The sequence below is a fragment of the Nerophis ophidion genome, linkage group LG10 (assembly GCF_033978795.1).
Source record: "Nerophis ophidion isolate RoL-2023_Sa linkage group LG10, RoL_Noph_v1.0, whole genome shotgun sequence".
NCBI lineage: Eukaryota > Metazoa > Chordata > Actinopteri > Syngnathiformes > Syngnathidae > Nerophis > Nerophis ophidion.
Genome location: NC_084620.1, coordinates 15,535,780 through 15,559,357, shown reverse-complemented (window position 1 = coordinate 15,559,357; position 23,578 = coordinate 15,535,780). Strand labels below are relative to the sequence as shown.

The 23,578-nt window shown below is 37.6% G+C and overlaps 1 protein-coding gene across 1 annotated transcript in view; it reads right to left on the bottom strand.

Moving 5' to 3' along the window:
• The window catches only part of LOC133560264 (multiple PDZ domain protein), a 66,426-nt gene extending 48,755 nt beyond the window's left edge, over positions 1–17,671 (bottom strand). The window contains exons 1-10 of the mRNA XM_061912601.1: positions 17,529–17,671; positions 13,423–13,589; positions 9,331–9,495; positions 9,117–9,259; positions 7,886–8,036; positions 7,685–7,807; positions 5,008–5,229; positions 4,821–4,929; positions 4,406–4,494; positions 3,422–3,638 (exon numbers count right to left, since the gene is read on the bottom strand). Of these exons, the coding sequence (XP_061768585.1) occupies positions 3,422–3,638; positions 4,406–4,494; positions 4,821–4,929; positions 5,008–5,229; positions 7,685–7,807; positions 7,886–8,036; positions 9,117–9,259; positions 9,331–9,495; positions 13,423–13,589; positions 17,529–17,649 (1,507 nt within the window). The 5' untranslated portion in view covers positions 17,650–17,671. The remainder of the gene's footprint in view (positions 1–3,421; positions 3,639–4,405; positions 4,495–4,820; positions 4,930–5,007; positions 5,230–7,684; positions 7,808–7,885; positions 8,037–9,116; positions 9,260–9,330; positions 9,496–13,422; positions 13,590–17,528) is intronic.
• Between the last annotated feature and the right edge of the window lie 5,907 nt (positions 17,672–23,578).

Here is a 23,578-nt window from a genome sequence, read left to right as displayed (position 1 = left end):
ACCGACCGCATCATCACCATCTACCCCCTGTACAAACCACCTTCTACTGAGGGCTTCTAGAGTGAGGCTAAACGACACAGATCTGGATGATACACGAAAAAAGGTGTGTTTGGCATATCCACTGTAAATTAACATTGAGCTAGCGCCTTACTTTTATCGGCTTTCTATCAGGCATGCTCACTTTGTTGGAAAATGACAACATTTTTATTATTTGTCTCTTTGCTCGCCAAGTGCTTGAGATGGTGCTGAGCCTGCAACCCGACATGACGTCACGTGCAACAAAGGTACCGAAAACTGGTACCGTATGATTTTACGTGAATTGGACTTCCATCGGTACCTATTAAAGTACTGAGTTCGATACCAATCCCCACACACAACTCAACACTTGTTATCCTAGAAATACCTGTGAAACGTCCCTAGGTGTCAGTGTTTTCACAGAGTGCCCCATTCTCCATTTTGCAATAAAAAAAAAATTCCCCACACATAAAGTGAAGCACGTTCCCCTTATCTTTTTTTTAAATATTTTTTCATCCTTTTTCCCATCTTAATTGTATTGCAGCAACCAGCCTGCAAACACGTCCACCAAAAGTGCGTAAGTCCGGAAAGAAGGCGTGCTCATTACTAATAGTGTGGACTTTGCCGTCACGCCTTTTCTTCTAGGTTGCGTAAAAAGAATGGGTGTTTTACTACTGCTTGTAAATTTAATTGAAATCCATAAAAAAGATAAGACTTTCAATTTGAAAAGGCTTTATCAATCCATGCAGGGCTTGTCACGTGTACGTGTGTCGTCATGGTGATGTAGTGCGTATGCTCCCACAACAGTGTCTTCTTCCTGGTTGGATGTGAATATTAGGCAGAAGATGAAATTTTGTTTTACTTGTCATTATAACCACCCTGATGTTATTTGTGATGTTAAAAGTTCTGTTTAGTACACAGTTTTGTGAAATTGTGACACCTCACAGGGAGCAAACAGCTGTCTGTGTGTTTGCTTTTTCGCGAATGTGCAAGAGCGATGGAGCGTGATTTTGATTTTAACTTTCAAAACAATATCAATGGAATCAATCAATAGACACTATATTATACATGTATTTTCTGTTAAATAGGTACATAGTTCAATGACCACAGTCCGGTAGTATTGAACGTCCATAAGTACCAGGATATCCATACACAATATACGCGGGGTCACCTTCCGCTGTGGTCGCACTCACGAAACAACGATGTGCATTTAGATTTTTGATAGTTGGCCCTAGTGTGAGTGTGAATGCTTGTCTGTCCGTCTGTTGTGTTGGCCCAGTGTAGTGTACACTGCATTCAAACTTCAAGTGCAATATAATGTTTCACCTTCTTGGAACGCTTGACACATTGCAGCCTCAGAGGCGCGTAAGAAAAAAAGTTGATTGGAGAATATGCGTAAGGCCTGATTTGACAAGGAACTCTCACATTTAAGACTTTCTCCACCAAAAGTGCACATTGGATGAAGGTGCGCTGTGACAGACTTAAGTGGAGGGGGAGAATGTGCTTCGCAGCAATAATCCACACAACTATGCAGCTTTTTTCACCTAAGTACATGGGAGACAGGGCCCATGATGCATATAGTACTTTGGCCTAGGCCAGACCTGGGCAAATTAAGACCCCAGGTCCACATGCGGCCCGTTAAATATTTCAATCTGGCCGGCCGGACAATCCCAAATAATTTTTTTTTAGATCTGTAAAATGGAAAGTGTAGCTGGCATTATGATGTGCAGTGATGTTTTCAAATAACCGTAAGTCTTGAACTATAAAAAGTATTTCCATGGTTGGATTCTGCGCTTTTGCATGATGTACTAGTTACTATGGTAATTAATTAGTTACTATGGTAATTTAAGTTATAGCAGCTCAGACGAGGCACCAAGCAGCGTGGATGGGGAGCGTTTCCACAGAGTGTCAGCCTAAAATTGTGGGTGTCAGGGACAGACATCGAAGGAGATTTTCACAACGAAGTTCTAAAGCTTAGTTATATATCAGATTGTATATTGTATGTTTACCCTTTGTTTTCATATTTCGCTGTTTGTCGCATTTTTGTTGCATTTTGCTTGATTGTAAAATATTTCGATTGAGAGGGGGTGCGACGTTCATATGTTGTCAATAGTCAGTGTTTTATCATTCATAGAAAAATGTAAAATTCCATTCCGTTTTTTAAGGCAGTCAGTCAAAACGTTTTTAGCATTCAATCAGACATTATTTTGAGGGTTTGTGTTACTGTTCCTAAAAATAGATATACCGACCCTCAGACACATTTCTTTCTCTAAATTTGGCCCCCCAGTCACAATAATTGCCCAGGACTGCCTTAGGCTAACCTAATATCCATCCATTTTCTACCGCTCGTCTCTCTCGCGGGGACGGCTGGAGCCTATTCTACCTGTATTCGGGCAGAAGGCATGGTACACCCTCTCATCGCAGGGCTAACCAAACAATTAGGTGACATTTATCTAATATTGGTCGAATTGGTACTTAATATTTAGGCCAAATGAGTCTACATAATATTTCAGCCTATGATATCCTTATTGATATGGTCGCAAGTGAACCTAATACTCTGGTTGATTATGTTATCATACATGACCAAACATGGTCAAGGATTGCATTAAGTTTTGTTGACCCATTGTAGTAGGATGGTGGGTTGTGTAGGAGGGTGCTGCGACATTTGGACATGTGCATTTGGGATTTCGCAGAGGGTCGGGTTTGGTTTGCCTGCGGAATTTGGGGTTGGCTTTCTTCGTTACATTGAAAGGTTTCGCTCGTGGGCCTGACGTCCTTAGCGCATATGCGTTGTGTACATTGAACACAGGAAGTGAACATGTTTATTTGTTTAATATTGTGTTATGTAGAATGGGTAGGATAGAATAAGTTATTGTATTCACAACACCTTTTTCGCACATGTTTTGTTGTGTAATTAACAAACTCAACATTTTGTCCACCAACCTGTATTATTTTGGGTGTACCCCAAAAATGTGGCCTGGGTGGACCTAATTTCAAAGAGGTGTCCACAAATAAACCTAATATTTTGCCTCTTGGGTGGCTCTAATAATGTATGCGCACAGGTTTTGGCTTTACATTGACCTAATATTCTGACCGTAGGCATACCTAATATTTTCCCCTTTGGTGTACCGAATATTCTGGCCAAATGTGTCCCCAATATTTTTTTGTGTACCTAATATTTTCACCGCAAATGCATCTAATATTTTGACCTCGGGTGTAAAAAATATTCACGTCAAATAAGAACATTAAATCCTAATGAACCAAATATTTTGGCTTCATTTGGCCTTGATATTTTATCTGCAAGTGTAATTGCAGTAATGTCAGCAACATAATATTTTGTGTGTACCTGATATTTTTGCTATTGGTAAACCTAATATTTGGCACCACCTGTCGACCCTTTGCTTACCTTGTTCTGCTTCCTTCTGCTTCTCTATTACCTCCAGCTCCATCAGAGCTGCGGCAGCCAGTGGAGGCAGGACGGTAACGACGGGGGCCACGGCAGGGGGGATCTCCTCAGGCCGGAAGCCTCGGCGAATCAGCTTGAGATGAACGGCCTGGCCTGTGTGACGCAAGACTTCCACTGCTTGTTGATTAGTGTAGCCCTGGATGTTGACGCCATCCACCTGCAGGAGGCAATGAATAAAAGTAAAGTAAGTACTCAACAAGATATTCAATAACTAAAATAAATATAATTATTTTTTTAATTGAGATAAAACAACACTAAGATTAGTGTGGGATAATTGCTGTTTAATTTTGTAGTTGAAATGCTTTGCATCAATTTCAAAGAAACTTTAAAATGGTGTTAGCCTATATATGTTATAATTAAGTGGACTAAATTTTATGTAATTTTACCTGACCAAAATGAAAAATTTTGCAAACTAACACCACACTAACAGTAAATCAATTTTGAGGACAAGAGTATGACTAAAATTAAAAGACATTTTGTCAAAAAAGAACAACATAAAAACTCATCTTTGATTGATTGATTGATCGATTGATTGATTGATTGATTGATTGATTGATTGATTGATTGATTGATTGATTGATTGATTGATTGATTGAAACTCTTATTAGTAGATTGCACGGTTCAGTACATATTCCGTACAATCGACTACTAAATCGTAACACCCGAATAAGTTTTTCAACTTGTTTAAGGGGGGTCCACGTTAATCAATTCATGGTAATCTATAATTAAATCTGAAGTAAATACTGCTGTAAATGTTACGTTGATGCTAATTCATACTTAATGTCAATAATATCAACTTTCCAATGCAAAATGAATGAGGCATTAACTGTTAATTCATCATCATTATGTAAATCCCCACACTGCTTGTACGGTTACAAATTATACTAGCAATTATAATCATTAATATTAATCATAGAAACTTACAGCCACTATCTGGTCTCCCACATGAATACGTCCATCTTGATCCACGGCGCTGTCTTTTGTGATGCTCTTGACGAAAATACCAGACGGCTCTAAGGAGTCAAGAACAATTACAAATAACTTTAAGACATATTTTTAGATGTATTTTTATTTTATTAGTTTTTTATTCATGGTCTACAAAAACAAATAATTTAAAATATGTATTTCAAAAGGGTTCAATAAGGTTCTGTTAAATCTAACCTACACAACTTAACATAATAACGTAACAGCATAAAACAAGATAATATAGCGTACCGTGACTTAAGATAACATAACGTAGTATAGGACAGCATATCACATCTATACAGCATAGAATGTCTTAACATAATATAGTATAGTTAAACATCATATAGCGTAATGTACAGTATAGTAGTGTAACCTGAATTTTTATCCCCAACATAACCAGCAATCGTGATCCCCAGCCCTTGGTTGTTCTTGGTGAGGCTGACATCAAATCCTCCGGCCCCTTTGTCCCCCCCTTCATAAACCTGTTAAAACAAACAGATAATCATAAAATATTGTATTATGACATTTTGCATCATTTGGCTTCAAAGGCAAAGACCAACCTTGTCCACCACCTGTCTCTCCAGCTCCTCTTCCTGCTGGATCTCTACCGGTGTGAAGGAGGACACGGAGGGATTTTCTACATCCACGTGTCCCCTGGTAATGACAAGTTTCACCCTGTTGCCACACTGCCGCAGGACCTGTGCCACCTGCTCGCTGCCCATGCCGTACAGGTCGGTGTCACCGATTCTTAAAATGTGGTCTCCGCTTCGCAAGCGTCCATCCTGAAACCCACGCAACAATTAATTAAAACAATTGTGTCTTATAGTGGTTGAGATACATTGTAAGAACATCTTAGATCAGGGGTCCCCAAACTTTTTGACCCGGGGGCCGCATTGGGTTAAAATAATTTGGCCGGGGACTGAGCTTTTTACATATATGTATATACAGTATATGATATCATGTCATCGATTGGAAAATGTATTTTTAAACAATGTGATTTGCCTGAGCGGCTAGGAGACTCTTAAGAGTAACAAACAAAAAGCGGTAGAAAATGGATTAGAAAGGACAGATTAAAAAATATATATATATATATATATATGTATATATATATATATATATATATATATATATATATACTTTATATATATATATATATATATATATATATATATATATATATATATATTTTTTTTTTTTTAATCTGTCCTTTCAATTAAAAAAAAAATAAATATATATATATATATATATATATATATATATATATATTTTTTTTTTTTTTTTTTTTTTTTTTTTTTTTACTTTGGACTTCCCGCGAGCCAGATCTCGAACGCTGGCGGGCCGGCTCTTGCCCGCGGCCCGTAGTTTGCGGACCACTGTCATTAGAACATTATAGATTATGATAAGCAAAACAGTCTCAGTTCCATTGATTGATTGATTGAAACTTTTATTAGTAGATTGCACAATTCAGTACACATTCCGTACAATTGACCACTAAATGGTAAAACCCCGAAATAAGTTTTTCAACTTCTTTAAGTCGGGGTCCACGTAAATCAATTCATCACCATTCGGTTATTTCAGCTCCGCCCATTTAGGTAACATACATATTGTGATTAATGCCCAACATAAGGGTACCAAACCCCCCTGCCAACTTCATACAATTCAAACTCATAACCTTGTGTACCATACCCAACAAAAAATACAAACACAGTACTAGTTATTTGAAAATTGCACTGTTTCAAAAGCAAATAATACTAATATAATACTAAAACTACTACTTCTGCTACAATTAATGTTGATTCGCATTTTTACATTATAATAATTTTCTGTACTAAATATTATTATCATTTTTATTACAGCTAAGCCAAAATAATATAGAAAAACTGGAAATGCACTCGGAGAGCTCAGACCTCCGCTAGGTCCTACCTTCCAGTTGTAAGAAAGTACTAAATCTAGATGATCCAAATTACTCCCAAAATGTAAAGCCTTTTCCTCATTTGACATCTCCTAGAAGTTGAATGAAAATGTGCCCATAACCTTTAGAGCCATCTAAAGCGGAATAAAACAGAGTGAAGCCTCTTTGTGAGTCATCCCCTGTGTTAGTCCCTGTGGGTGGAGGTGGGGCCGCAAGCATACACCCACACACAGAAGTTGAAGCTCGAATCGTAAACTAAAGGTAACATAGTAGAAATAATCTGTACCAGGCCTAAAATCTAATGAGTTGTACCTTATACATTTCCTGAATATTTTTTTTCAATAATCTATAAACACTTTAATTAATAATTTACTAAGGTATCTGTTTTGCCTTTACTGTAACACAGTGGTGTCAAACTCAACTTGATCGCAGGCCAAATAGGATTTATTTACCCAACCTGCGCGCATACGCGCCGTATAACACGAAAGGGCGATTAATTAAAGATTCATGATATTTTCCGGACGCTGATGTACATTGTCAGCGGACTTTTGATTGCATTTATTTACTATTTAGAACGCATAAAAATACATCAATCGTTATTTATTTAATTATGATTGTGAAAGATAGGCAACATTTCAAAAAGAGTGCAGTTTCCCTGTAAGAGTTCTATTTTCCAAAAGACTGAGCGTCCATAATGTGTCCTAAATGGTGATGGGATGAGCTCGGACAAGACAAGGAAAAAGGAAGGGTGAGCAGGGCAGCTGCTCTTTGTGTGCCCACTCTATGAGTGACAGCTGTGCATGTCATGTTAATTTGGCATGGTTGTTCATTTTATTAAAGTGATTGTAGATCGACCTTCACATGTTCCTTTCAATATTCTGGCAGGAACTATAATTTTCAATATCCACACAAAAACATCAGAATCCATGAGGTTGCTAATTTCCTTTGGGAGTTCGGTAGACAGAGGCAATTTCCGGGAGTCTATTGCAAGAGTTGGCAAGTCTGAGGAGGAGGTATTTACCAATAAGCTTTGTTGTTGTTACAATTATCACTTTTGACTGTGTGATCATGCATCTTTATTGTCTTATTTTGTACAAAAAGGGTTTTAAATAGTTAATATGGTGTCATTTTTTTTTTGTGCACATTTAAATTATTGCCACTTTTGGTGGTAATCCGGCACCCTTAGTAAAAATGGTTAGTAAAATGATAAACTAGGGTGAGTCCGAGTCCACAGACTCTTTATTTTTTGCCGTAAAGGCCGCTTGTATGTTGACTCTCAAATGGTCAGGAGTTTGACACATGCTGAAAGAGATATGTGCAATTACCTGGTCCGTAATGCCTCCAGGAAGGATGGTCTTCACAATAACGCCGGTCGTCTTTCCTCCTACGATACCAAAGCCCAAGCCGGTCCCGTCATTGACCAACTCAATGGTCTCCACATGTTGCCACTAGAAATAAAAAAAATAACTTGGCGGCTGATTAAAATTGAAGGTCTAATCATTTAGTGTCATGCAAGCTTCTCTTACCAGCTGAGGTATGGGTCCTCGGGCCACGGTGAGCTGCACCCTCTCAGACGCCTTCTGCAGGATGCCGATGGCCTGCTGGTGGGTCACCGTCTGATCCAGGGGCTGGCCGTTGATGGCCAGAATCTGGTCGGCTTCTTTTAGCTTTCCATCGCTACGTAGCCAGGTAAAAGAAAGCAGGAAAGAAAACCAATTTGGCTTGTAATAGGGAGAATAGCGTAACAGCTGCGACTATGGTGATGCCAGATTGTTTAATTTAGCATAGTGTACGAAGCATTTAGTTCAGGGGTAGGGAACCTATGGCTCTAGAGCCAGATGTGGCTCTTTTGATGACTGCATCTGGCTCTCAGATAAATCTTAGCTGACATTGCTTAACACGATAAGTAATTAATAATTACGCTCAAAATATAAATAACGTTCAAAATAATAAACATTCTCATGCATTTGAATCCATTCATCCGTTTTTTTCCGCACCTGTTCAAGAAGTTGCATTAATTGTAGAATTTTATTTATTACTGGTTTACTATTTACTATTACTATTTATTACTAGCTTCAGAATAACAATGTTATTAAAAAGAATAAGAGACTTATTATACTCTAAAAATGTTGGTCTTACTTAAAATGCAAACATTTAGTTGTATTCAGTGTTAAAAAATATTATATGGCTCTCACGGAAATACATTTTAAAATATGTGGCTTTCATGGCTCTCTCAGCCAAAAAGGTTCCCGACCCCTGATTTAGTTGGTTTTATTCATCACATGAATGATGTTACTGATGATTAGTAACATTTTGCAGTTAAAAAAAACGGAATTAAAGTAAAATCACTCATGCTGGAACAGAAACAATATTGGTTTCACCTAGAGGTATTTTAAAGGTATAGCTTTGCATAACATGGGTTGTTGTTAAAAAAGACTGAGCAGGGCAGTAACACTGTCGTAAAAGACAACAACAAAAATGATAAAGTAAAAATACTGGTGCACTATATAGTGAGGAAACAGGAGAATTAACCTCGTGACCATTTTGCATTATTACTCTCAATAAATTGCGTTGCTCTGTTTGAACTGAGCAGTGTGCGATAGGGAGTTCCATTCCCTGCTCTATGGTTGTCGTCACATTTGTTTGTCGACACTTGGACAATTATCCCACGAGATTTGTTGATCTCGTGTTTTTTTTTACTTTGAAGCATTTTCTCCCCCAAAAATCTGCAAATGATGCAGCATTCCGTTAGCGTACCTGTGAGTCACGCTCCCCTCTTGAATCTCCTGTATAAAGATGCCAAGCTCGCCGCGGTTCTCGCTCTTCAGGCCCACCACGCTGAATCCCAGACCGGCTCCTGACGCAGGCTTGTGCAAGTCTACGTGAGCCACATAGCGTCCCTGCATCACACACATGACTGTAACTTTTGGTCTTCGAAGGCATTACGGTAGCATGTTAGGCGTGGCCATACCTGTGCCATGGTCTGAATAATCTGATTGAATTCTTCGCATGATGTCTTGACTGTAGGCGCCGCTGTCGAGATGTTCGAGTGAGAGTCGTGACTGCTGTTGTGTTGTTGTACCGTCGTCACATGATCACTGATATCACTTCCACGCAAAGCAGGTGTGACACCTCCCTGTCAGAAACAAAATGGCGTTAATGTAAATATATGTCATACAGTGAGTGAATATTTGAAGTCTGTGCTTAAAAACTGCAGAGCATTTGTGTCATTTGGAAGATCTTTGACTTGCATTTTTTTTCAGTAGGTCTTTTTTTTTTGGGGCAAAGTGAAGCAAAAAAGGGGGGGGCTCACTGAGAGATGAAAATATGTGAACAATGCAGTGGGAGGCTTTTGGGTGGAATTTAAATTAAAAAAGGGCTGCTTGGACAGATTGCACGGTACGTTCCACTAATATTTTGACCCTAGTATGACATCTTTAGTGATACAATCATGTTTTTTACTGTTAGGTTGTATTAAATTAATGTAGGTCAAATCTTCAGAGTTACTCAAAGTGACACATTTGTCTCTCCTGACCCAAAACGTCGGCTAAAAAGGCCATTTGTGATCAAATATTTACTATTTACAGTATACCACATTATGAACAAACACAATCCTCTATGTTGATATTTAAATTTAATATACTCAATTTCAGTTTTTAGCTTTTATTATTTGTCCACCAGATGGCGCTACTTTGTCCAATTCAAAGCATGCAGCAAAACGAAGTGGGGTAATGTGAACATAGCGGTCTTTAAAGAGTTTAACGCATCTTTTATTCACATTGGATTAGTGCTGTATATTGCAGGCTTGATTAAAGTGGAAAAAATAATAAACTGTGTATTATTTTACATCACCTTTTGAGAGAGGGAAATTTTTAATCGCAAAGGTCTTGAGTATGTCTTTGTTTTTCTTCTGATTGCAGCTAAGATTGTATGTGTTTAGAGAATTTTAAAGCCCTCATTAAGGGTTAAACCACTTTTGGAGGCCGTCCGTCCACCGATCCATCTACTTTCTGGCTCTGGTGTTGCTATGGCATTGAGGCCACAGTAGTTACAGTGGCCGCTCTGTGATGTGTGTGTGTGTGCGTGTGTGTGTGTGTGTGTGTGTGTGTGTGTGTGTGTGTGTGCGTGCGTGCGTGCGTGTGTGCGTGCGTGCGTGCGTGCGTGCGTGCGTGCGTGTGTGTGCGTGTGTGTGTGAAGTGGGGCAGAAAGAATTTCTTCAATGTGCAAGAAGCAGACTGGAACTTTAATCCTCTTAGCTAACAAAGCACCTTTGCAACATGCTATGCTAACAAAGGCTGATAGGTTATTGTTTGAAGTTTTACTGTGTTACAATACACTTTTTTTCTAGGCGCTTTAACCTGACACTGCCATGTGCTAAACTTTAGGATATAATCTGTTAATATACTGCTCATCTGCAGTAGTAATAAAAAAAAAACAGCACATCAAGGCATCTATATGGTCGATGACAATGCTGATTATATAAATATTTTATTTGGAGATTTTCTGTCAGTGTTTCCCAAACATTCAAATAAAAATGGACTGCCACAAATAGATGCAGCTCTACCTGTTTGCCCATGCTCATAAACACATCAATATAATGTCCTCCATGTTTTGTAATGCTGATATTCAGAGACCGTGTGTCCGTGAATGCCCCTTGCACTGAGTGTGTTTGGTGGGTAATGAATTACTGCTGGTGTGGAGAGTGACGGGAAAACATGTGGAGATGCAACATTATAATGGGACTGTGACTCTGCTTGTCAACCAACCTTATACGCACCTGGTCTTCCAGAGAATAAGAAGACAGATGGAGTCAATGTTGCCAACTCAGCAACATTATCGCCATATTTAGCAAGTAATCAGACCTCTTTAGTAGAGATAGAAAAATAATAATAATTTTGATTTAGATTTCGATAATGGCTTCTCATGATTATGTAAATGTAACAATAAAAAAAAAAGAATAATGGGCCGCGCAACGTGCATACAAATTTTGGAGCTTATAACGGTGAAACAAGTGAGGAGCAAATGAGTGAAAAGAAGAGCATGTCTACTAGAAGTTTGGGATGTCAACATGATTGCTACTTTTTATTTAGTACAAAACTAGAATGCCTATTTAATAATTACTAAACTCAAAAACAGAAGTAAGGCAGGATTTTCGCGTTACATAATAGAATACACTGTTAAACGTAGAATATTAGGGAAATTTAACATAAATGTGAGTGAAATTTTGTATCTATGATGAGAAGGAACATTTGTATGGAAAAATAATGCATTTGGTACTGCTCATTTATCTCCAAATCACTCAATCGCTCCATCCTAAACTAAACAATGCGGCCAATTAAAGCACGGCGAAACTACGGAGCAAAAACGAGCAAGAAAAATCCATACACCCACAACACATCTCATTTGCTTGTGTTTTTGTGAATGGCATTCTCGATGTAAGTGTACAAACAGCAGTAGCAACTTGAGAGGCGTTCTCTCTTTTTTTATTTTACAGCCTCAAGTCGCCTCTACTTTTCGAACTGAGAACAACAGCACATTTCCCCCTTTCACATAAATATTATACATTGACCCAAAATACTGGTCAAAATTGTCCAGATATGTATTGTATTCCGCATTTAATTTACAAACATTTTATAATTTTTTTATATGACACAAAAAGCGCACACTATGGTGGTGAAATAAGTGTAATAAGTAAAAAAAAAATGGTATTAAAAACAAATTGTAAAAACTAAATGTTATTGTTTTTTACATTGCAATTGTTGTATGAATTTATTGTTATTTCTGGTATTTCACATTTTATTTGTTGTGGTTAATTTGTTACATATATATATATATATATATATATATATATATATATATATATATATATATATATATATATATATATGTGTATATATACAGTATGTATATATATGTACATACACATATATGTATGTGTGTATATATATATATATGTACATACACATACATGTATATATATGTGTATATATATATGTAAAAATTTATGCAAGGCGCTAACCAGCACCCATCAGGAGCAAGGGTGAAGTGGCTTGCTCAGGACACAACGGACATGACGAGGTTGGGATTGAACCAGGGACCCCCGCTTTGCGCACGACCACTCTCCCAACTGCGCCACGCCGTCCCTGTATATATATATATAGATATATATATATATATAAATATATATATATATATATATAAATATATATATATATATATATATATATATATATATATATATATATATATATATATATATATATATATGTGTTTGTCTGTGTGAGTGTATATTTTTTTTGTATATATATATATATATATATTTTTTTTTTTTTTTGTCCTGTCCCCACACTTTCCCGCCTATCTTCTTTTTCTTCTTCTTTTTTATCCCTTCCCGCTTCGGTCCGGCTGCGGAAAACGGTAAATATGTCCAAAAATGTAATAAAGTCAAATATGAATAAGGAAACAAGAGAAGTATCCAACACTTCTCTTTGATAAGTAAATATGTACAGCAGATATGAGCATTTACATCAACAATATGATTTGCCTCAACGGGTGGACAGAGCAGACTACAAAAAAAAAAAAAAAAAAAAAAAAAAAAAATTATTTGGGACATCCCGTGGGCCAGATTCGGCCCACGAGTCATAGTTTGTGACGCCTGGTTTTACCTAATAATTAATCAATTAATTAGCCATGCTCTCAACAGATTATCAAATTCACAACAAGACCTACTGTTCACACTTTAAAAAGTTAAAATGAGTCAATAATTTTAAAGTATATAATGAAATAAAAAGCCTACCTGTTTAATAGGTGCCAAAATGGCAACTATATGACACATATTTACATAAGCTGAGTACACAAACGTATCAACCAGTCGTATTTTAACACCAAAACCTGTTTGTACTCAACAACAAAAATAAAAGACTATAAAATGAATGTGTGAGTTTCCTTAGTCAGTCGCCGACTCCCCAACCACCTGGTCATAAAGTGAATTGCAGTCCTGTGGGACAACACTGTTGATGATGTCATCCAGTGATGTCACCTGTAAACAGTACGTGGGCTTTACCTGGTCTCTGAGCTGCTGCACGGCCTTCTGCAAGGCCAGGATCTGGTGGAAGAGGGGACTCTGGAGCACCGACCTGAGCAAGCTTAGCTTCTCCTCGGTGGGCACCTCCCCCCGCTCCTTCAGCTTGGCCTGGAGACGCTCCACCGCCTGCAAGGCGCGTTGCGTGTCTGCAAGGCGTCGCATATTTCAGTGACAGGTGTGTATGTGTTAAGGAGGGGGATAAAGGCAAGACAAAACATGGGAAGCCATTATTCATTCAGGGTGGGTTCGCTTAAAGGGGCTGTTTGCAACATTTACACAGATGCCGAGAAGGCGCCAACTTTCCAAAGTGTTATACACACTACATCCCACTCTCACGGCTTCTCTTACATAATGGCAAAATGATGTATGTGCGTAACACAGGCACGTGCATTAGCTTTAGGTGTTGTTAGCTAATAATAGCAATTGAAAGTAAATACTATCATAACAACATGATTGCAAACTGGTTGTTGCTTCTCTTGGATTGCTTTTGTATGTGTGCACGCGCTCTCTGCACCTACATGTGCCGGGTGAGTGACATCCGTAAACCCCAATCATTTTATTCAAGCCGGTAAAAAAAATATTACATTAACTGTGAAAAATATATACAAAATATTAGGGCTGTGAATCTTTGGGTGTCTCACGATTCGATTCAATATCCATTCTCGGGGTCACGATTCGATAATATTTTTCAATTTTTTTGATTCGATTCTCGATTCAAAAATTATATTTCTGATTCAAAACGATTCTATATTCATTCAATACATAGGATTTCAGTAGGATCTACCCCAGTCTGCTGACATGCAAGCAGAGTCGTAGATTTATTTAAAAAAGCTTTTATAATTGTAAAGGACAATGTTTTATCAACTGACTGCAATAATGTAAATTTTTTTAACTATTAAACGAACCAAAAATATGACTTATTTTATCTTTGTGAAAACATTGGACACAGTGTGTTGTCAAGCTTATGAGATGCGATGCAAGTGTAAGAGACTGTGACACTATTGTTCTTTTTTTTTTTTTATAAATGTCTAATGATTATGTCAATGAGGGATTTTTAATCACTGCTATGCTGAAATTATAACTAATATTGATACTGTTGTTGATAATATTCATTTTTGTTTCACAACTACTCCGGCTTCCTCCCACTTCCAAAGACATGCACCTGGGGATAGGTTGATTGGCAACACTAAATTGGCCCTAGTGTGTGAATGTGAGTGTGAATGTTGTCCGTCTATCTGTGTTGGCCCTGCGATGAGGTGGCGACTTGTCCAGGGTGTATCCCGCCTTCCGCCCGATTGTAGCTGAGATAGGCGCCAGCGCCCCCCGCGACCCCAAAAGGGAATAAGCGGTAGAAAATGGATGGGATGGATGTTTCACAACTTTTGGTTTGTTCTGTGTCGTGTTTGTGTCTTCTCAATTGCTCTGTTTATTGCAATTCTGAGTGTTGTTGGGTCAGGTTTGGTTTTAGAATTGGATTCTATTGTTATGGTATTGCTGTGTAGTGGTTTGTTGGATTGATTAAATTTTTTTTTTTTTAATTCTAAATAAAAAAAAACAAAAAAACATTTTTTTTTAAATGAGAATCGATTCTGAATCACACTACGTATTCCATTTGATTCTTATTCGAATCGATTTTTTCCCACACCCCTACAAAATATATTCTGCTAAACCATTAATGGTAACATAAGTTAGGTGGTGTTCTTGTTATATTTTTTGCTTTGAAAATTGTTACTGTGAGGAAGTTGCAAACAGCACCTTTTAGTGTTTAGATCAGGGGTCGGGAACCTTTTCGACTGAGAGAGCCATGAAAGCCAAATATTTTAAAATGTATTTCCGTGAGAGCCGTACAATATTTTATAACACTGAATACAACTAAATGTGTGCATTTCTAAGTAAGACCAACCTTTTTAGAGTATAATAAGTCTATTATTTTTTAATAACATTGTTATTTTGAAGTTATCCAATAATAAATAAAATACTTTATAATGAAAAGGTGCGGAAGAAAATGGATTGATGGATTAAGATGCATGAGCATGTTTTATATTATAAACGTTATTTTTAACACTGATTACCACTGGAATTATTCATTACTTATCGTGTTAAGCGATGTCAGCTAAGATTTATCTGAGAGCCAGATGCAGTCATTAAAAGAGCCACATCTGGCTCTAAAGCTATAGGTTCCCTACCCCTGGTTTAGATCATGCAATATTATCACAATGCATTTTAACCATAACAAGTCAAAACTTTTAAAGTCATTTTATGCTGCATTGCTTAAGTCCTACCTATTATAAAATTAATGTTAACGCAGTCATTGGTTGGTCAACACACCGTAAAACTAAATCGATGTGTTTTCACTCAGTTTGTGTTTTTGTCATTACCCACATTACTTGTTTTTGTTATTTATTAATGTTTTGGCAACTTGTAGATTTTCGTTGGTGGGTCTACATGTCAGTCATTACACACATGGCCGCTGATTGGTCATGGTGTCATTTAACATGTGTATACAGTATGTCAATCCATCCATCGATTTTCTAACACTTCTGGTTCACAACCGTTTTCCAGTATAGCAAGTCTATGGAATCGCTTGTCATTTTTTCAAATGATTCTTTTAACAATTCCTCCGGGCAGAGGTGTGACGTCATTACGTCAGAGAGCAACATGGCGCCCATAGCGGCAGAAACGTTTCGAAGCCTTTTTACAAGAAAAGATTGCAACAGCGCTACTCGTAATAATTGCAAGACTGCTATTTCATGAAGAGAAGGACATACCAGTAACATGCTGAAACATTTAAAAACACAGCAACTATAAATGTATGTGTCGTTTTGGACCGCTCTGATGTAATCCCAGCAACAGTCATCTGGCGTACTCACAGGCACTAACAATTAACGCTTATAATGTTAGCGCTATTATTTGTTAATTTTTAATGAATGCCTTCTCATTGATATGAGAATGACAAGAGACAGATTCTGACTGCGCCGAGGCGAGCACGTCTGCCGCTGAACGAATGTCACCGAGCAGCAACTAAGTTTGTGGCCAAAAGCTTGCACACATTTGCCAAAGTAGACGCTCCTTTTTTTTGGGTGGGCGAATGTTCAATTGTAGTCAGAGAAAAGTTGCAAAAGTCCATCCATGTCAAAAACGTTACTTCAAATGTTAAACTAATATGTGATATTAACTCGTTACATGCAAAGTGAGATACACCGAACAGCAATACAAATGCAAAATTTTAGTTTTTGCTCCAATCTTTTGTGAGTTGAACTCAAAGATATACAACTTTTACTATATACACAAAATACCTATTCCTTAAATATTGTTCACAAATCTGTCTAAATCTGTGTTAGCACAATGCCACTGATATTGCAAGTTTTGAGTCAGTGTGCATTTGGCATGCTACCAGCAGGAATGTTCACTAGAACTGCTTCCCGTTAATTGAATGTTTATTTATTTATCATAAGCCATCTCCAAAGGCGTTTCAGAGAATTTGGCAGCACATCCAACCAGCCTCACAAGAGCAGACCATGTGTAACCCAGACCAGCCCAGAACCTCAACATCCAGCAGGTGCACCTCCATGATCGTCTGAGACCAACCACCAAATTGTGAAAAACCGTCTCAGGTAAGTTTATCTGCATGCTCGTCGTCCTCATCAGGGTCTCGACTGCAGTTCGTTGTCGTAACCGACTTGAGTGGGCAAATGCTCACATTCGATGGCGTCTGGCACATTGAAGAGGTGTTCTCTTCACGGATAAATCCCAGTTTTCACTGTTCAGGGCAGATGGCAGACAGCGTGTGTGGCGTCGTGTGGGAGAGCGGTTTTCTGATATCAACTTTGTGAATCAAGTGGCCTATGGTGGGGGTGGGCTAATTCTCTGAGAAGGCATATGTTATGGACAAGTACATTTTGTTGATGGCATTTTGAATGTATAGAGATACCATGACAAGATCCTGAGGCCTATTATTGTGCCATTTACTTGGGACCATCACCTCAAGTTGCAGCATGCCAATGCACGGCCCCATGTTGCAGGGATCTGTACACAATTCCCGGAAGCTAAAAACATCCCAGTTTTTGCATGCCCAGCATACTCACCAGACATGTTACCCATTGAGCATTTTTGGTATGCTGTGGATTGGCGTAGATGACAGCATATTCCAGTGTCTGCCAATATCAAGCAACTTTGCACAGCCATTAAAGAGGAGTGGACCAACATTCCACAATCAACAACCTGATCAACTCTATGCAAAGGAGATGTGTTGCACTGTGTGAGGCAAATGGTGGTCACACCAGATACTGACTGCTTTTCAGACCGCCCCCCTCCGTTTAATCAGCATCTTGATGTGCCACACCTGGGAGGTGGGATGGATTATCTTGGCAAAGAAAAAGCTCTCACGAACACAGATTTAGACAGATTCGTGAACAATATTTGAGAGGAATAGGTCTTATGTGTGTATAGTAAAACTTTTACATCTTTGAGTTCAAGTCATGAAAAATGATAGCAAAAATAAGTGTTGCGGTTTTTTTTTTGTTTATTATATGTCAAGCCTTTATTCATTATAATGTTAATGATCATGGCTTACAGTTTTTGAAACCCCACATTTTCTGAGATTTTCAATTTCAGGTTTTCATAAACTCTCAGCCATAATCATCAAAATGCTAACATATAAAGGCTTGACATATCTCACTAAACATGTATTGAATTAATATCACGTTACTAAATGTTATATTCCAGTGTAATTTTAACATGACTTATTTTGTTAAATTCTACAAAATATTTATTTCTTATATTTATTTTATTTTTTTTTCTATCCTTTGCGCGTGCCTCTTAAGACCTCACTTTAAGCTTTGTGAGGTTATGTTACCTCTAAACAAAACAACATTGATGTTAATCCACCTTTTTGTTCTCGTTTTTTCCAAATTAATAATCGATAAGAAAACAGATAAAAAAACTGAATTGTAGAAGTAGAATCAAAAGTGGAATCGGAACCGGAAAAATCTTATCGATTCCCATCCCTACTTGTCTCTTTCAAGGTCGCGGGGAGGACAGTAATGTGTTTATATAAGTTTAGATTTGGGTTTGTCATTTATTAATGGGGAAAGATGTTAATGTTTTTAAGCTAGCGAACTGGTGCGAGTCAGTCCCTAAATTCATCAAAACTCAAATTCCACTCGGATATTAATAAAGTATTTCTGATTCTGATTCTGAAGTGCAGTTATCACAATTGTGCCTTTTAAAACAGTAAAACTAACCATTTAGAGTTTTTCAGCGGTTATCATTATTACCGTTTATTGTTACATCCCTAGTTATGCTACACCATCAGTGTTTGGTTGTGGTGTCACTTACAGAAAATGTTACCTCTTTTTAGTTATCTATTAAGTTTGGGGAAACATGTTGAGTGTCATTGGTTGGTCTATGTGTCAGTCATTATACAAAGCACCAATGATTGGTCGTGGTGTCACTCAGTCTGTTCACATGTCATTACCTGGTCGGTAAATGTTATTCATTTATGTATTTTCTGAAAAATTTCCAAGTCTCATTGGTCAGTCTACATGCCATTCAGACATTATACACAGCACCAGTGAACTCAGTGTGTGTGTATGTCATTACCTTCGATGAGTAAATGTCATTAATTTATTTACATTGAATGTCATATGCATTTTATCAGGCCATCTGTTCAGTCTGATATTCATTGGCCAGGTTTTCAGTCACTGTTCACTCAGTTATTGCAGAATGACCTGCATGTGGGCTTACCAAGCTTTTAGTTTTTATTATTAGGATGGTTTTCATTGCTCTTTTTCTGCCCCTAGGGTACAAATGAATAAGCGTACCGTAGACATGAATATTGTGCATGCTTGCCAGACCAATATCTGGACAAAAATGAGCCAATTTCCAGTAGACTGCTGATAGGTCTCGAAAAAAAGCTGATTTGTTGTTTGAACAAATGCCGTAAAAAACACTTGAGCCTCAGCCTATACATGTTTTTGTTTTTTCGTATTGAAAGTACACAGGCAACCTTATCACATTTATTGCTTCAAAAGTAGCATTCTGTTGCAGCAACAAAAATGATGCTAGTATGTCTAGTTGCAGCCATATTTTTTTGGAAGCCGCACTTTAGGCTGCAGTTAAAGAAAAGTAGACTCACCCATTGTGTCGATCATTTTTAGAGCTCCGGGCGGATGGGATTTTTCCCCATCGGCAGGATTTTTTGCACTTGATATTCAAGTCCTGTAGAGTAAAACATGACATTAACCTTTCTGATTTTCAGTCACTGTTCGCTGAGTGCAAATGCACCAAATAAGACATACTCCCCGAATTACATATTTGTGTCTGCGTGTTCATTGATAATGTTTCTCTATAAGCATCAAGATTTTGTACTTTCTTCGGTGGTCCGTAAAACACATCGTAGTTGCATGCTATTAGTTGAAGTGCAATTCAAACACAATTTCGTCCAACGCTGCCGCAGACAGACGGTGTATTTTTCATTTTCTTTTTTCACCCCATCCTTTTTCTCCAATGCTGATGCTGTGTATGAATGTACAAATAATGTTTATTACAGTTATAGTTATGTGGCATACAACGCGATTGTCCTCCAAAGTGACTTTTTGGCCTCTGATCCAATCCCACTTCAAGTCCCGACAAATTATAAAAGTGCAAATATTTTATAGCGAATAACTAAAGTAAACAAAGCACAATTTCATGAAGCTTATCTTATTCCATCCATCCATCCATTTTCTACCACTTGTCCCTTTGAGGGTCACAGGGGTTGCTGGAGCCTATCTCAGCTGCATTCGGGCGGAAGGCGGAGTACACCTTGGACAAGTCGCCATCACATCGCAGGGCCAACACAGATACACAGACAACATTCACACTCACATTTACACACGAGGGCCAATTTAGTGTTGCCAATCAACCTATCCCCAGGTGCATGTCTTTGGAAGTGGGAGGAAGCCGGAGTACCTGGAGGGAACCAACGCAGTCGGGGAGAACATGCAAACTCCACACAGAAAGATCCCGAGCCTGTAATCAAACTCAGGACTACTCAGGACCTTCGTATTGTGAGGCGCATGCACTAACCCCTGTTCCACCGTGCTTCTCAACTACTTTCAGAAAAATTGGTCGGTGGCCTATCGATCAGCATTTCCATTGTCATCATCGATATCATTATCTACTAGGCCTGTGAATCTTTTGGCACCGCAAAATTCGATTTTTGTGGGTAACGATTCGATTCAGAATCGATTCGCAATCCAAAACTATTTTTGATTCAAAATCCATACTTTTTTAATAATATTGGGTGCCAGTTCGATGATCAATTAAATTTCTTCATAAAATAGATAAACAGCTCTGGTAAATGTTTGCGTTACTTAAAAGAAAATTGTTTTGTTTAATAAATTTTACCTAAACATTTAATAAAGTCAAATATAAGTAAGGCAACACGTAAAGTATCCAAGACTTCTCTTTTCTAAAGTAAATATTTACAGAAGATGTGGGTATCTACAAACGTACATCAACAATATGATTTGCCTGAGTTGCTGGTCAGGACTGATTTAAATAAATATAATATTTTTTTGATTGTTTTAAATCAGTTAAGAATTTTTAAAAATAAGAATTGCAATTCATTCGAAAATGTATATTTTTGAGACCCCTATTATTTACTTCAATGCAGTGCAGTGTAAGTCGTGTTTTTATTGTGATTGGTTGGCTTATGAGTGCATGACTATGCCAATGTTTGACGTGACACTGTGTTCGACAAAGTCGAATGTAAATAATTGTCTCAGAAAAGTAGTTGTTCTGTTTAGAGGTGGGTAATATGGCCTAAAATATATATCGCAATATTATTGCAGCCTCTTGCGCTAACAATATCACAATATACTTTTCGGCATTTAAATGATAATAGAACACTTTCAAAACAGGTTACCACGACTCCTAGCAGCTGACAGTTATTTTGTAGTATGCTTTTTTGATTGATTGGATTTTGATTTTTTTTTTGTTTTAATTTCAGATACATTTGGAAAATACAGTAAATTAAACACACCCGTTAACTATAGCGATATCGTGGCATACTACTGTCCACCCAGGATTTCTCGATGTCCTGTTCATGCCAATACAACCAATCCCCGAACAATCCCCGACAATGAGCATCTTTTTCCTAATCGAAATTTGTCTAATCAAAACTTATGTTTGTTTCTTATGTAGACGAAGCAGGAACAACAACGTGTAACAATATATCCATCCATCCAATTTCTAACACTCGTCCCTTTCGGGATTGTGGGGGGGCTGGAGCCTATCCCAGCTGCACTCGGGCGGAAGGCAGGGTGCACCCTGGACAAGTCGCTACCTCATCGTAGACACGCTCACATTCACACCCTGCGGCCAATTTAGGGTTGCTAACTAACTTACCCTGACGTGCACGTCTAATATATTAACTATTTATTGATCAAAACACATAATTGTCATCCTCCAATGTAGCTCAGGCCTTCTTCCCGTTTCTGTCTACTGCGCTAAATCTTCTGGGTAATGAGTATACAAAAATTTACTTTCTATTTCACATGTGTTTATATATTTATTTAACTTTATTTATTCAGGTTAAGACAATTTAGAACCCATCTTCATTTGCAATGCTGACCTAGCAAAAAGGCAGCATTTACATTACAAATGTGTCAAAGTGAGATGATTATCTCCCCTCGTCTCTCATTTACCAACAAAAATTTGCGCAATAGATCGCTCTTAACAGTTTACGTGCGTGGGTAAATGTGTTGGAACATTAATTCATGTTTAAAATGACAAGCACTAATCAAGCATAAAACATACATGGAGAATGTCTGCAACTTGTTGACAGCAGTGTTTCTTTGTATGATTATTAAATGATTATTAACATTATTAGTTATAATAGGTTAAAACAGTACAATAATTTGACAATGAGCTCTGAGTATGTGCTTTTACTGTCATTTATTGTCTACTTTAATGTCTGCGCGATGAAACGAGTAAAACATCAACTCAACATTTTTTTTCCAATTCGTGTTGAAAATGTTGTGCTGCTTAAGGTTAAAGTTACGAGGAACGCTTAAAACATTAATAATAAATTCATAAAATCACGAGCTAATTCAATATTATTGAAAAAAATATGCCTCAAACATTGTAACATTTGCCGCAGCTTTTTGAAAAAGCTGGAGCGATTTCAGGCATTTTTGGCCGCAACAATAAAAAAAAAAGCCCACAAAATCCTGGAGACTGACTCTAACACTCCTATTGAAGAAAAAGAAGATTATAAGAAAAATATAAGAAATAGGGAAAAAAAGTTTATGGAGAAGCCATTGAATGTCCCAGGGATCCACTCAAATCACCACCTCTCAGGTCCCAGGGAATCACTACATTTCAAACCTGTCAACATCACTAATGATTATGGCAATTGCATTTAAAGTATTATGAATACTTTGGGTTATTATTTCCCTATTTCCATCCATTTCCATCCAGTTTCTGCCGCTTATTCCCGTTCGGGGTCGCGGGGGGCGCTGGCGCCTATATTTCATTGAAGAAAAACATTTATTTTAATTAATTTCAATTTTTATTGTTTACAATTGATTTGTGATTGCGACTATAACATTGGAAAGATAAAGCAATTACTGTATTAAATTGTAAGTTTTGTTAATAACATTGTCGCTTTATCGTAATACTGTTAAATATATTTTTTCGGCACCATTATTGCATACCGTATTTCCTTAAATTTCCGCAGGGCTTTTAGTATGCGCCTGCCTTGATTACTGCCGGGTCAAACTCCCTTTGCAAAATAATTAGCGCATGCTTAGTATTACCGCCTGGTCAAACTCGTGACATCACGAGTGACACTTCCCCTGTCATCATTTTCAAAATGTAGGAGGCTGATTTCAATAGAGAAGATTAAGAGCTATTCAGTAGGATTTAAGATCCAAGCTTACATCACACTTAAATTTTTACTGCATGCGTTTGGTAAGTGCCGGAGTGAGAAGAGGTTGTAAAATAATTAGCGCATGCTTACTTTTACCGCATGCTTTTGGTAAAATGAATTAGCGCCCCGGCGGCAATTCAAGGAAATACGTACTTATTATGTTGGTTGGTAAGCATACTGAACACTTAAAAATATTTTTTGTTAAGTTTTAACAACTGT